The 15652-nt window shown below is 47.0% G+C and overlaps 1 protein-coding gene across 4 annotated transcripts in view; it reads right to left on the minus strand.

Moving 5' to 3' along the window:
* pfkfb3 (6-phosphofructo-2-kinase/fructose-2,6-biphosphatase 3) overlaps nt 1-15652 on the minus strand; it is a 63233-nt gene that overhangs the window by 25521 nt on the left and 22060 nt on the right. For 3 of the 4 annotated variants that reach the window (XM_055653460.1, XM_055653457.1, XM_055653458.1), the window contains exons 1-3: nt 12843-13638; nt 2226-2351; nt 1162-1258 (exon numbers count right to left, since the gene is read on the minus strand). In XM_055653460.1, the coding sequence (XP_055509435.1) occupies nt 1162-1258; nt 2226-2351; nt 12843-12990 (371 nt within the window). In that variant the 5' untranslated portion in view covers nt 12991-13638. Of the gene's footprint in view, nt 1-1161; nt 1259-2225; nt 2352-12842; nt 13639-15652 lie in introns of those variants that run through there. The other variant, XM_055653459.1, reaches the window with a different exon arrangement.

Below are 15652 nucleotides of genomic sequence, written 5' to 3' on the forward strand. Positions count from 1 at the left end.
TCGGGGCTATTGTACTTGAAAACAATTAACAACGCAACCCATCCATAGGAAACAAATTCATTTCCTTCCTCGACGACACACCAGTTTGAACAGGAAAGTCCACCGAATCAGCCTACACTCCTCAGGCAATAGACAATAGGTGCAGGAGTAGGACATTCAGCCCTTCGAGCCAGCACCACCATTCAATGTGATAGAACATAGAAAATAGGTGCAGGAGTAGGCCATTCAGCCCTTCGAGCCAGCACCACCATTCACTGTGATCATGGCTGATCATCCACAATCACTACCCCATTCCTGCCTTCTCCCCATATCCCTCGACTCCGCTATCTATGTAACTCTCTCTCGAAAGCGTAGGAAGGAACTGCAGACGCTGGGTTAAACCGAAGATAGACACAAAAAAAACTGGAGGGCCCAGAGGACGTTTACTAGAATGATTCCAGGAATGAGTGGGTTAGCATGTGATGAGCGTTTTGACAGTTCTCGCTGGTGTTTAGAAAGTTGAGGGGGGACCTCATTGAAACTTACCGAATAGTGAAAGGCCTGGATAGAGTGGATGTGGAGAGGATGTTTCCACTGGTGGGAGAGTCTAGGACCAGAGGGCACAGCCTCAGAATTAAAGGGCGCTCTTTTAAAAAGGAGATGAGGAGGAACTTCTTTAGTCAGAGGGTGGTGAATCTGTGGAACTGATTGCCACAGAGGGTGGTGAATCTGTGGAACTGATTGCCACAGAGGCTGGTGAATCTGTGGAACTGATTGCCACAGAATTTGTCTATCCCTACTTTAAAAATATCCACTGACTTGGCCTTCACAGGCCAAGTCAGTGGATATTTTTAAAGCAGGGATAGACAAATTCTGGATTAGAACGGGTGTCGAGGGTTATGGGGAGAAGGCAGGAGAATGGGATTAGGAGGCAGAGATCAGCCATGATTGAATGGCGGAGTTGACTTGATGGGCCGAATGGCCTAATTCTCCTCCTATAAGTTGTGGACGTGTAACTCGGCGGGTCAGGCAGCATCTCTGGTGAAATGGAGTTGGCGAAGTTTCGGGTCGAGACCCTTCTTTAGGCTGAGGATTCGTTAGTGTTGAGATGGAACGGAGTATAAACAAAATCCAACAGGATCTATCCAAAAGCAAACAGAAATGGAGCGGAAACGCACTCACTTCCGAATCTTCATGGCGTCTTCATTGTCGTGGCGGAAGAAGTCATACGATCGGTACCATTTGACAGCCTCACGGCGGTACTCACCAACGTTGAAGACTGTATGAAGGGAGAACTATTAGTACAAAGCATACAATGAAAGAACGGGTCGACTGGGCTAGTATTCACTGGGATTTAGAAGGATGAGAGATTGGATCTTATATAGAAACATATATAATTCTTAAAGGATTGGACAGGCCAGATGCTGGAAAAATGTTCCCTGTGTTGGGGGAGTCCAGGAGCACTGTATTTTGTTGTCTCTGTACTGTACAAGTGACAATTAAAGTTGAATCTGAATCTGAACCAGGGGTCACAGTTTAAGAATTAAGTGGTCAGCAATTTAGGACTGAGATGACAAAAAACTTTTTCACGCGGGTTCGATCCCGACTGCGGGCGCTGACCGAACTGAATTTGTGTCTTCTCCCCGTGGCCTGCGTGGGGTTTCTCCGAGAACTTAGGCCTCCTCCCACACTCCAGACACGGACAAGAGAGTGTGTGTGTGTGTGTGCGTGAGATCGTGCGTGTGTGTGAGATTGTGTGTGAGTGTGAGTCAAGACAAGTCAAGTCAAGTTTATTTGTCACATACACATACGAGATGTGCAGTGAAATGAAAGTGGCAATGCTCGCGGACTTTTGTGCAAAAGACAAACAACAAAACAACCAAACAAATTATAAACACAATCATAACACACATATTATTTTACATAATAGGGTTGTGTGTGTGTGTGAGTGTGTGTGTGTGAGTGTGAGAGAGTGTGTGTGTGAGAGTGTGTGTGTGTGTGAGAGTGTGTGTGAGTGTGAGTGTGTGTGTGTGTGTGTGCGTGAGATTGTGTGTGTGTGCGTGAGAGTGTGTGTGTGTGATATTGTGCGCGCGCGTGATAGTGTGCACACGCGTGTGCGATAGTGTGCATGTGATAGCGCGCGGGGAACGCCGCTGGTCGGTGCGGACTCGATGGGCCGAAGGGCCACGTTTCCACGCTGTATCTCCAGGCTAAACGAGCGGTGAGCACCCAGTCAGTGCACTTGCCTTTGGTTGGGGCTCCAATCCAGTTGAGATACCGAGTCAACTTCTTGGCGATGTAAGTCTTGCCGCGGGCCGGAAGTCCGACCATCACAATGACGGTGGGAGAGTTGGTGAGGGGTGGGATGCACGCTGCTCAACACAAAACAAAACACACCATTAACTCTTACTGCGCCCAAACCCGAGCACAACATGCCCAAATACAATATGTAGCATGAACTTACAATGGCATCCCCACAATACCCTGCCTGTAGAACCATCACACACACACACACGCACTTTAGAAGGGGTAGGATGGGGACCCACAATCCCGTTTATATCAACGGGTCGATGGTGGAAAGGGTCAAGAACTACAAAATTCCTGGGCGTGCATATTTCTGAAGATCTTTCCTGGTCCGAGAACACCGATGCAATTATAAAGATCAGCGCCTCTACTTCCCGAGAAGATTACGGAGAGTCAGCACGTCAGGGAGGACTCTCTCCAACTTCTACAGGGGGTTCTACAGTAGAGAGCATGCTGACCGGTTGCATCGTGGCCCGGTTCGGCAACTTGGGCGCCCTGGAGCGGAAACGAACGCAGGTGATCATGAAATGAATAATTGTGAAAACATTGCCATCTGGTTCACTAATATTCTTGACGGAAGAAATCTGCCCTTGCTGTAACAGAGTCACCTTTAGTTGGAGGATTGTAAATGATTGCCGCTGAGCAGTCGATTCCCAGTCACCAGCGAGACAACCTGTATTCATTTGCGGAGTTCATGGGAGTCGTGTATTGTCATTTCCGCTGACTGGCTAGCACACAATAAAAGCTTTTGAGAAGGAACTGCAGATGCTGGAAAATCGAAGGTACACAAAAGCGCTGGAGAAACTCAGCGGGTGCAGCAGCATCTATGGAGCGAAGGAAATAGGCAACGTTTCGGGCCGAAACCCTTCTGGGTTTCGGCCCGAAACGTTGCCTATTTCCAGGAGGGTTTCGGCCCGAAATGTTGCCCATTTCCTTCGCTCCATAGATGCTGCTGCACCCGCCGAGTTTCTCCAGCATTTTTGTGTAGCATCAATCAATATTTAACCAATACCAAGCCAATAATCAATCAATATTGAACCAATACCAACACAATAATCAATCAATATTTAACCAATACCAACACAATAATCAATCAATATTTAACCAATACCAAGCCAATAATCAATCAATATTTAACCAATACCAAGCCAATAATCAATCAATATTGAACCAATACCAACAATAATCAATCAATATTTAACCAATACCAACCCAATAACGTTGCCCATTTCCTTCGCTCCATAGATGCTGCTGCACCCACTGAGTTTCTCCCGCATTGTGTACACACGATAAAAGCTTTCCACTGTACGTCACTCAGTACACGTGACAATGGACTGTACCTGGGCTACATTCATACACTGTACGCCCTCACTACAACTTGTTATTTGCTGCACAAAGTCTCGGTCAAGCCCATACATTTGGTGGAACAAAGCCCAGTCAATGGGCCCCACAAAGTGTCGACAAGGGCAGCCACACTCCAACCTTCTTGGACACCAACGAAAGAACATTGTTCTCTCTCTCCACCTGATGAAAGACCTTTGATGGCAAAAGCTTGCAAAAAAAATAAGCTAACCTAGGATGAAGCTTTGTACACAAAATGCTTTACGGCAGGATTGGTGTGTTAAGACTCAGAGTCACGGAATACAGTGTGGAAACAGGCCCTTCGGCCCAACTGGCCCACACCGGCCAACATGTGGGTCAGCTACACTCATCCCACCTGCCTGCGTTTGGTCCATATCTCTCCAAACCTGTCCTATCCATGTCCTATCCTATCCTTTTCATCTGCGCTTGAATTGCCTCATATTGTGTTTTGAATTGAATTCTGTCTTTACTTTGTGTACTAGTCATGTCTCTACTATTAATTTCATTCCCCTTACATGTTTTTCCTCTACCTGCTAAATTTTTGTACGGTGTCCTTGAGACTTTTGAAAGGCGCCCATAAATAAAATTTATTATTATTATTATTACCTGTCTAAATGTTTCTCAAACATTGGGATAGTCCCAGCCTCAACTACCTCCTCTGGCAGCTCGCTCCATACACCCACCACCCTCCGTGTGAAAAAGTTACCCCTCCCTCAGGTACCTATTAAATCGTCACCCCCTCATCCTAAACCTGCAGTGCCCTCCATAATATTTGGGACAAAGCCCCATCATTTATTTATTTATTCTGTACTCCAGAATTTAAGATTGGTAATAGAAAAAAAAAAAATCACATGTGGTTAAAGTACACATTGTCTGATTTTAATAAAGGCCATTTTTATACATTTATGGTTTCACCGTGTAGAAATGACTGCAGTGTTTATACATAGTCCCCCCCCCGCATTTCTAATCCTCATATTATACACCTCTATAAGATCACCCCTCATGCTCCTGACCTCAAAGGACCAGAGTCCCAGCCTGCTCAACCTCTCCCTGTAGCTCAGGCCTTCAAGTCCTGGGAACATCCTCGTGAATCTTCTTTGTACCCATTCCAGCTTGACAGTTTAGTGATACAGCGTGGAAACAGTCCCTTCGGCCCACTGAGTCTATACCGACCAGCAATCACCCCGCACACTAGCACCATCCTACACACACTAGGGGCAACTTACAATTGTTACAGAAGCCTATTAAACCTACAAACCTGTACGTCTTTGGAGTGTGTGAGGGAAAACAGAACACGAGGGGAATACCCACGCAGGTCACGGGGAGAACGTACAAACTCCACACAGACAGCACCTGCAGTCGGGGCGGAAACCGGAGCACACCCAGAGGAAACCCACGAGAACGTGCAAACTCCCCACAGAGAGACAGCACCCGAGGTCAGCACTGAACCCGGGTCTCTGGCGCTGTAAGACAGCAGCTCTACTGATGCGCCACCGTGCCGCCACGTGGAACAAACTAACTTTGCAAATTACAAAAGGAGGAAGAACATTTGCACAACATAGGACTTTGACTTGCTACTTTAGACGCATCTGGCGTGGTGCATTCTGATGAAATGAGCTGATCTAATCAGGAAATTAAAAGTACAGCCACTATACAGCAAAGAACAACTGTAGAACACAGAACACAACAGCACAAGAACAGGCCTGGCAGCCCAGTGTCCACTAATGCCCCTGGCATGCACCTGCTCCATATCCCTCCAAACCTACGCACCTATTCCATATCATGTATTTATCTATACACAGCAAATGGCTCGATTTGAATCCGGTTTTGTTTCGAGATACAGCGCAGAAACAGGCCCTTCGGCCCACCGAGTCTGTACCGTCCGTCCAGCGATCCCCGCACATTAACACTTATCCTACACACACACACACAATTTTTCTTCATTTATACCAAGCCAATTAATCTTGGGGTGTGGGAGGAAACAGAAGTTCTCAGAGAAAACCCACGCAGGTCACGGTGAGAACGTGCAAACTCCGTACAGACAGCACCCGTAGTCGGGAACGAACCCAGGCAGCAACTCTACCGCTGCGTCACGGTGCCACACACGCCCCTTACCGCCATCTTTTTCACACAGAGAGTGGTGAATCTCTGGAACTCTCTGCCACAGAGGGTAGTTGAGGCCAGTTCATTGGCTATATTTAAGAGGGAGTTAGATGTGGCCCTTGTGGCTAAGGGGATCAGGGGGTATGGAGAGAAGGCAGGTACGGGATACCGAGTTGGATGATCAGCCATGATCATATTGAATGGCAGTGCAGGCTTGAAGGACCGAATGGCCTCTACTCCTGCACCTAATTTCTATGTTTCTATGTTTCTATCTGGCATATTGGCAGCAACTTTGGAAGGATGTGCTCCAGAGGAGGTTTACGAGAATGATCCCAGGAATGAGTGGGTTAGCTGGCCCCGTAGCAGAAGCATACACTTGGCAGGGCTGGGATCTGGATGTATCGCGAGCTAATTCTGCGACCACCATCGTCTACTGCGACAAGCGATGGCTCCCACAGATTGTCGCCGGAAACCCGCGTCCTTTTCAGGATGGACGATGACAGAGAGGTCAATATTCGTAACAAGATAGGCACGGAAAGAAGAAGAAGAAATGGGTTAACCTATGATGAGCGTTTGACAGCACTGGGCCTGTGCTCGCTGGAGTTTAGAAGAACGAGGGGAGACCTCATTGAAACTAACCGAACAGTGAAAGGCCTGGATAGAATGGATGTGGAGAGGATGTTTCCACTGGTGGGAGAGTCTAGGACCAGAGGGCACAGCCTCAGAATTAAAGGATGCACCTTTAGAAAGGAGACGAGGAGGAATTTCTTTAGTCAGAGGGTGAGCTATAGAGAGATTGCAAAGGCTAAGACGTTATCTCAGACTCAGATTATGATCTTTGGCAAGCAACACTCTCTACGCTGCAAGAACAATGCGAAACTGATAAGACTTTGGCACCGAGAAAAATGAAACTAGTTGGCAAGGTGAACCATTAGGTCATACGTTATGGGAGCAGAATCAGGCCATTCGGCCCATCAAGTCTGTTCCTCCATTCAATCTACCCCTCCGTCCTAACCCCATTCTCCTGCCCACAACCCCCGACACCCGTACTAATCAAGATTCTCCGCCTTAAAAATATCCACTGACTTGGCCTCCACAGCCTTCTGTGGTAAAGAATGCCACAGATTCACCACCCTCCAGCTAAAGAAATTCCTCATCTCCTTCCTAAAGAAACACCCTTTAATTCTGAGGCTGTGCCCTCTGGCCATGTGTGTTTTCTCCAGTTTTCTCCCACAGTGCAGGTCTGTAGGCCGATTGGCTTTGGTAAAATTGTCCCTAGTGGGGACAGTATTTGATAGAACTGGTGTGCAAGGATGCGGCAATTGTAGGGGGCGATCGTTGGTTTGTGGGCCGAAGGGCCTGTTTCTGTGCTGTAACTGCTAGAGTCTAAAGGCAGTTAAACTCACACGGCCCTATAAATCAACCCTGAGCTTACTCAAAGACAGGGGAATGCAACAAGGCCAGGTGATTCACTCCCACGCGCCGAACCGCAGACAACAAATCATTGATCAAAGCCCTGTTAACGTTAAACCGGGTGGAATGCACGCAGAGGAAGTATTTTATTTAACAGAATGATTCCATTGACACAGCCCGTGACTGCCTTGAAGTCAGGTGATGGTCAACGCTATTCTCAAGGGCGACCAATACCATCAGGACTTGGTCACAAGTTACCAGCTAACTCTGGCTGCTTACGTAACACTAGTGGCTTTGCCAGCAGGGGCAAAAGTGATATCTTCACAAGTGATAGGAGCAGAATTAGGCCGTTCGGCCCATCCGCTCTACTCCGCCATTCAACCAGTCTCTCGCTCCCAACCCAGCGTAGGACAGAACCAGTTTATTGGTGATCGCTGGAGGGTCTGGACTGGATGGGCCGAATGGCCTGTTTCCATACCATCTCTACACTAAACGAGCGTTTTTTACGCTGGAGGTTAATTGGCCTCCGCAATACAGCATGGAAACAGGCCCTTCGGCCCACCCAGTCCATGCCGACCATCGATCACCCGTTCACACTAGTTCTATCAAATACCGTACACACTAGGCACAATTTACAGAAGCCAATTAACATACAAACCTGCTTGTCCGTCTCTCTAAACCTTTCCTATCCCTGTACTTGTCTAAATGGTTTTTAAATGTAGAAATAATACCTCCTCTGGCAGCTCGTTCCATGCACGCACCACCATGTTACGGAAAAAAATGTTCCCCTTGGGCTCCTCTTAAATCTTTCCCCTCTCACCTCAAGCCCATGGACTGGGTGGGCCGAAGGGCCTGTTTCCATGCTGTATCGCACAGGCCAATTAACCTCCAGTGTACAAACACTCAGGTTTAGTGTAGAGATGGTATTGCAACAGGCCATTCGGCCCACCCAGTCCAGACCCACCAGCGACCACCAATATACTGGTTCTGTCCTACGCAGGGTTCGGAGCGAGAGATCGATTGCATGGTGGAGTAGAACCGATGGGCCGAACGGCCTAATTCTGCTCCTATCACTTATGAAGATGACGTCCAGTGTAGTGGGAGTGCTAGTGTTAATGGGACAAGTCCCTGTGACCATACACACTCGTGCTCCAGTGCCCTCTGGGATGAATCACAAGACTGCAGGCAATAACTATTGCAAGACATGACTCAGTGACAAATCAAAAGTACTTCATTGCTAATGAGGCACTTGAGGGCATCATAAAAGGAAGTGAAATCTGCTGAGATTAGATGAGATACAGCGTGGAAAGAAAGAGGCCCTTCGGCCCACACAGACCGTGCTGACCAAGGATCACAGCCTTAGTTTTAGAGATAGTTTGGAGACACAGTGTGGAAACTAGCCCATCGTCCCGACTCCGCGCCGACCAGCGATGCCCGAACGTTAGCACCATCCTACACACACTGGGGACAATTTATCATTTTTACCAAAGTTTAATTAACCTACAAACCTGCACGTCTTTGGAGTGTGGGAGGAAACCGGAGGGAAAACTCACGCAGGTCACGGGGAGAACGTACAAACTCCGTACAGACAGCACCCGTAGTCAGGATGGAATGCCGGGACCTCTGTCGCTGTGAGGCAGCAACTCTACTGCTGCACCACCCCAATGTACCGGTACCACCCTTGGCTAGAAGCGCAGATTATTTAAATGGGGTTCACAGATATAGCATGGACACAGGCTCTTCAGCCCACACAAAACCTACTATCACCCCATCCCCTCTTACTGTAAAACAGTGTCGCAAAGAACTGCAGATGCTGGTTTAAGTCGAAGGCTGACACAAAATGCTGGAGTAACTCAGCGGGTTTGGCAGCATCTCTGGAGAGAAGGAATGGGCAACGTTTCGGGTCGAGACCCTTCTTCAGAGAGTCCTCTGGTTCTTGATTGTTTGAGATCCTTTAACTGTTCCTTTCAGTTCAATAGACAATAGGTGCAGGAGTAGGCCATTCTGCCCTTCGAGCCAGCACCGCCATTCAATGCGATCATGGCTGATCATCCCCAATCAGTACCCCGTTCCTGCCTTCTCCCCATATCCCCTGACTCCGCTATCTTTAAGAGCCCTATCTAGCTCTTTTGAAAGCATCCAGAGAACTGGCCTCCACCGCCCTCTGTGGCAGAGAACTCCACACTCACAACTCTGTGTGAAAAAGTGTTTCCTCATCTCCGTTCTAAATGACTTGCCCCTTATTTTTAAACTGTGGCCCCTGGTTCTGGACTTCCCCCATGGATGTGTTGGCCACAGAGCTCTCACACTCACAAGCTAGAGATCGCCTTTGGAAAACAACTCAATTTGCAATTCAATCTAACGCCCCCATTTGAATTTGAAAGGGGCGTGATAACAGCCTCACATTTCACAAAGAGTTTCACTCGGGGGTGGGGGGAGGTGGTTGGCACAGCGGGTAGAGCTGCTGCCTCACAGTGACAGAGGTCCCGGGTTCGATACTGTGACTGGGTGGAGTTCGCACGTTCTCCCTGTGACCACGCGCGTTTCCTCCGGGTGCTCCGGTTTCCTCCCACGCTCCAAGAGTCGTGCTGGTTTGTAGGTTAATCGGCCCCTCTGTAAATTGCCCCCCTAGTGGGGAGGGCGTGGGTGAGAAAATGGGATAACATAGAACTAGTGTGTGAACGGGTGATCGATGGTCAGCATGGACTCGGTGGGCCGAAGGGCCTGTTCCCATGCTGTATGTATCCCCCAGTGTAACCAAGTAAGTACGTTTACTGGCCAGGTATTCGCATACAAGGAATCGAATCGAAATACAAGGAAGGAAAGGAATACAAGTGTAGAAAATGTAATGAAGGTAGGACTAGCGTGAACGGGTGATCGATGGTCGGCACGGACTCAATGGGCCGAAGGGCCTGCTTCCACGCAGTATCTGTAAATTAAAGCAGAAACAAATGTATTGGAGGGGCCGCAGACAGGCTGTATTTCTGGTCGGGACCCTTCTTCAGACTGAACTGTACTGTACACTGACAATGACAATTAAAATTGAATCTGAATCTGAAGTGTTTAAGATGGGACTGCAGATGCTGGAAAATCGAAGGTAGACAAAAGTGCTGGAGAAGCTCAGTGGGTGCAGCAGCATCTATGGAGTGAAGGAAATCAGCAATGTTTCGGGCCGAAACCCTTCTGGAAATAGGCAACGTTTTGGGACGAAACCCTTCTGGAAATAGGTAACGTTTCGGGCCGAAACCCTTCTGGAAATAGGCAACGTTTCGGGACGAAACCCTTCTGGAAATAGGCAACGTTTCGGGCTGAAATCCTTCTGGAAATAGGCAACGTTTTGGGCCGAAACCCTTCTGGAAATAGGCAACGTTTCGGGCCGAAATCCTTCTGGAAATAGGCAACGTTTCGGGCCGAAACCCTTCCGGGTTTCGGCCCGAAACGTTGCCTATTTCCTTCGCTCCATAGATGCTGCTGCACCCGCTGAGTTTCTCCAGCACTTTTGTCTATCTTCAGGCTGAAGTGTCTATTAGTCGATACAGTCCTGACATAACCTCAGTAAATCCAGAACCGACGCATTCCGGGAAATGAATAGGATAGTGAGCCCACCCTCAGATAGACGAAGTGGAAGAGGCTGGAGGGAAAACACCCTCTGTGTAAGTGTACAATTGCCACGCAAGGCGTGCGGGGTAACCATGGAGACTGGCAGAGCTCAGGGAAACTAATGTAACGGCGTTGCATGGTTTCGTCACTGGGTTAGGGACTGCACGGAGGGGAACTCCACGCATCGTGCAGGACAGCACACATCAGAACCGAAACCGCAACTCGCATCTCCAAGCACTTCACAAGTTCCAGGAGTAGAATTAGGCCATTCGGCCCATCGAGTCTACTACGCTGATCACTGCTTCCTAATACCATTCTCCTGCCCTTCTCCCCATAACCCTCGACAATCGTTCTAAACAAGAATTTGTCTATCTCTGCCTTAAAAATATCCACCGACTTGGCCTCCACACCCCTGTGTGGCAATGAGCTCCACAGATTCACCACCCTCCGACTTAAAGTTCCTCCTCACCTCCTTTCTAAAAGAGCGCCCTTTAATTCTGAGACTGTGACCTCTGGTCCTAGACTCTCCCACCAGTGGAAACATCCTCTCAACATCCACTCTATCCAGGCCTTTCACTAGTCTGTAAGTTTCCATAAGGGTTTCGTCGTTTCACCCCCTCCCCTCCCCCCTCCTCCTCCTATTCTTCTAAACTCCAGCGAGTACAGGCCCAGTGCCGTCAAACGCTCGCCATATGTTAACCCACTCATTCCTGGCATCAGAACTAAAACCACAACTCGCAGCTCCAACGTTATGGGGGGGGGGGGGGGGGGGGGGGTGTTGTGGAGGGAGGGGAGGGGAGAAGAGAGGGTAAATGCAATGCAGGAGGAGTAAGACTACATCTGAATATATAGACACACGAGACTGAATATATAGACACACTGCCCGACCCGCTGAGTTCTTCCAGCCCCGCTTTGCACCAGAAAATATACAATGTAATCATTTAAAATAATCTAACGCAAACCTAACAAGCGGCTCCTTTAAAATATTCGAATGCGAACTTGTCATGGACTCATTTAAAATACACGAATGCAAATTTGCTCCCAATAAAAATGTTATAATGCAAGCCCAACATGAACGTGCACATTTATCATGCACTCGTCGTTTAAAACAGCCAAACGCAAACTTAAAATGCACCATTTAAAATAGCCTAATACAAGCCTGACATGTACCCATTTAAAATGTAAGCAGGCAAACTTAACATGTATTCGTTTAAAAAAATATCTTAACGCAAATGTTCACTCGTTTAAAATACTGCAATCCTAACATGCACCCATTTAAAATATAATACAGCAAGATCCCTTATTGTTCAGAATACAAATGTTTGCAAAACGGGTTGGTTACTTCCCCTCCCCATCCAAGGAAATGACGAGGCGAGTTTGAGAGCAAAAATGGAGGGGGGGGGGGGGGGGGGAAGGACACACATTCGTTCATTCATTCATAGCACGCCGTGTCCTTACATAACCCTGCTGGCTATCACGTGTATTTCATTGCAGCCAATTCTTCAGTGTGGGTGGCAGGGAGAGTTAAACAGAAAGCAGGCTCGAATGACTCAAACGACCCATCAGTCTACAGCTCAGGCCGCCAATGAAGAGAGAGTCAGAGGGAGAGGGGGAGTCAAAGAGAGAAAGAGAGTCAAAGAGAGAGAGACAGAGGAGGTAGAAACTTACCCCCTGTTTTAACTAGAGAAGAGGAGAAACCGACAAGGTTACAACATAGTGACAAGGGGAAGGAACTGTGTAGATGCTAGTTTAAACCCAAGACAGACACAACATACTGGAGTAACTCAGCGGGACAGGCAGCATCTCCGGAGGAAGGAATGGGTGGCGGGACAGGAAACGGGAGCGAAAGCCCAGGCACCGGCATCAATCAGCACACGTTACATTCCCCCCACCCACTTAAAAAGAAACACGAAGAACTGGTCCTAACGTTAAACTGTGTGGCGAGGAGGGTGGGGTGGGAAGAAACAAGAGTTTGCTACATCTTACAGCGGATAACGTGGCTCCAGAGCGAAACTACAGCGTTAATAATGCAACGTGCTACACGCCCGCGGGCAGGCAGGCAGGCAGACTCACTCACTCACATTGGGACGGAAGAGCGGGCCGCTCGTCTTTGTAAGGGATCCAGATTTTCTGCACGGGGTTCCTCGTTAACTCCCTGGGCATTGTATCCTTGGCTGCCTTCTGATGCAATGGTCCCCCCTTTGTTTCACAGCTGGGGATGGTTTTCATGCAGGAAGGAGAGGGAGAGGGCAGACAGTTGTCAAGAGGAGGGGGGTTTTGGCCAGGCGTTTCCGCAATGCCGCAGGATTGGGGATGCCCGATGCGTGTTGTTGAGCTGATGCTTGGGGCTGCTGCCTCCGCCGCTGGCCTGGCCTGGCCTGCTGTGACCACCACCGGGCAGCTACTGTTACACCGCTGGGCCGGGTTGTCTCCACTGGGCCGGGTTGATACTGTTACACCGCTGGTCTGGGTCGTCTCCACTGGGCCGGGTTGATACTGTTACACCGCTGGTCCGGGCTGGGCCGGGTTTGATACACCACTACTCCGGGATGATACTGTTACACCTGGGCCGGGTTGATACTGATACTCCGCAGGTCCGGATTGATATTGATACACCGCTGGTCCGGGTTGATACTGTTACTAGTCTGGGTTGATATTGATACACCGTTGGTTCGGGTTGCTACTGATACCACTGGTCCGGGATTGATACACCGTTAGTCCGGGTTTGTTACACCACTAGTCCGGGTTGATACTACTACTGTTACACCGCTACTCCGGGTTGATACTGTTACACCGCTGGGCCGGATGGATACACTGGGCCGGGTTGATACTGCTATTGTTACACCGCTGGGCCGGATGGATACACTGGGCCGGATGGATACTACTATTGTTACACCGCTGGGCCGGATGGATACACTGGGCCGGGTGGGCCGGATGGATACACTGGGCCGGGTTGATACACTGGGCCGGATGGATACACTGGGCCGGGTTGATACTGTTACACCGCTGGGCCGGATGGATACACTGGGCCGGATGGATACACTGGGCCGGGCTGGGCCGGGCCGATATTGCTACAGTTACCGCGGGTCCAGGAGTGACGCAGACACCGGCCGGCGCCGCCTTTTATACTCGCGCGTCACAGCGTCACCACACACATATATATATACACACACACACACATATATATATATATAATATATAAATATATATATAAATATATATACATATATATACACACATATATATATACACACACATATATATACACACACATATATATACACAACATATATATATATACATATATACATATATATACACATACATATATATATATATATATATATATATATATATATATATATATATATATATACATATATATATATATATATATATATATATATATATATATATATACATATACATATATATATATATATATATATATATATATATATATACACATATATATATACACACATACATATATATATATATACACATATATATATATATATATATATATATATATATATATATATACGTACATATATATATATATATACACATATATAAATACACACACACACACATACACATATACACACATACTATATATACACACACAGAGTGAGAAACCTGCTCTGGGACCCGGGGGAGGGGGGGTGAGGAGGTCAAAAGAAGGAATAAACATCCCATGGGATCAAAAAAAGAGGGAATAAACTCCCTTATGGGATAAAAACGGGGATTAAAGGTGGAATTAACTGGTTTGTGTGATGAAAACGGAGAAATAAACTTGCTTCAGGGGATAAAAATAGGGAATAAACTATTTTCATGGAATATAAAGATGGGAATAAGCTTAAGAGAGACACTCAATTCTGGAGTAACTCAGCGGGACACGCAGCATCTCTGGGGGAAAAGAAAGGGAATAATTGGAGGTGGTGAGAGAAGGAAAAAATGTAGAGCCATTTTGTAGAGTATAAACCAGCATCTGCATTTCCTTTGTATTGCATGACAATTTTTTTAAAGTAATATTCTTTAAAATAAATCTAGTTTTGAATTCTGAACTAAAAGTGCAATTAGAGTTTGTTTTTTTAAGTGCCTTATTAATCACTGTGACTTGCACTGTGCTTTCACAAATCGACCGAGAGGCAGGTTTAGTTATATTTTAATGATCTTCTTAAAAATCATTAAAACAGTAAATGAGCAGGATTTGTCAGTTATTACTGAGGTCGTTGAAGGTTTCTTTTAAAATATCCCACTTGTTTCTTATCCCCCCCCAAAAAAATCTTCTTTTCTAGTGCACAGAATATTAATCTTTGCTTTTTTTTTTAATGTAGCTTTTGGAAACAGGGGCTCTGGGGAGATTTTTTTTGGTCTCTAATTTGATTTTTTCCATGCTAAGTAATGCTCATTCGCTGATCTGCTTCCTTTCACGTATTTTAATTAATTGATCTTGCAAGTAAATGTGTAAAATAATGTAATTTCTGTACACCACAATTATATTAATCCAACTTATATCAACTATCTTTTCAAACTATTCATTTTCTCCAGAGATGCTGTCGGGCTCTTTGAGTTACTCCAGTATTTCGTGTGTATTTTAATTTTTTATTTTTTATTATTAAATGGGGTGTTTTTAAAACGCAGAATTCAGGCTCGTTTTTGGTTAAAGCTCGTTGTTTCTTTGTGTTTCTAGCATGAAATACTAATTCAAACGTCAGACTATTATGGGGGGGGGGAGAATGGGGCAGAGAGATTGCAATCGGGAGGGGTATGCCCCTGGTCACGTCTCTCACGTACAGAGAAGCATACAAAGCCTTTCCGAGAAATCGCTCGCTTTTACTACAACCCCCCTCTCCTCCCGCTCCCCGCTGACTCACTCAGACCG

The sequence above is a fragment of the Leucoraja erinacea genome, chromosome 22 (genome assembly GCF_028641065.1).
Source record: "Leucoraja erinacea ecotype New England chromosome 22, Leri_hhj_1, whole genome shotgun sequence".
Classification (NCBI taxonomy): Eukaryota; Metazoa; Chordata; class Chondrichthyes; order Rajiformes; family Rajidae; genus Leucoraja; species Leucoraja erinaceus.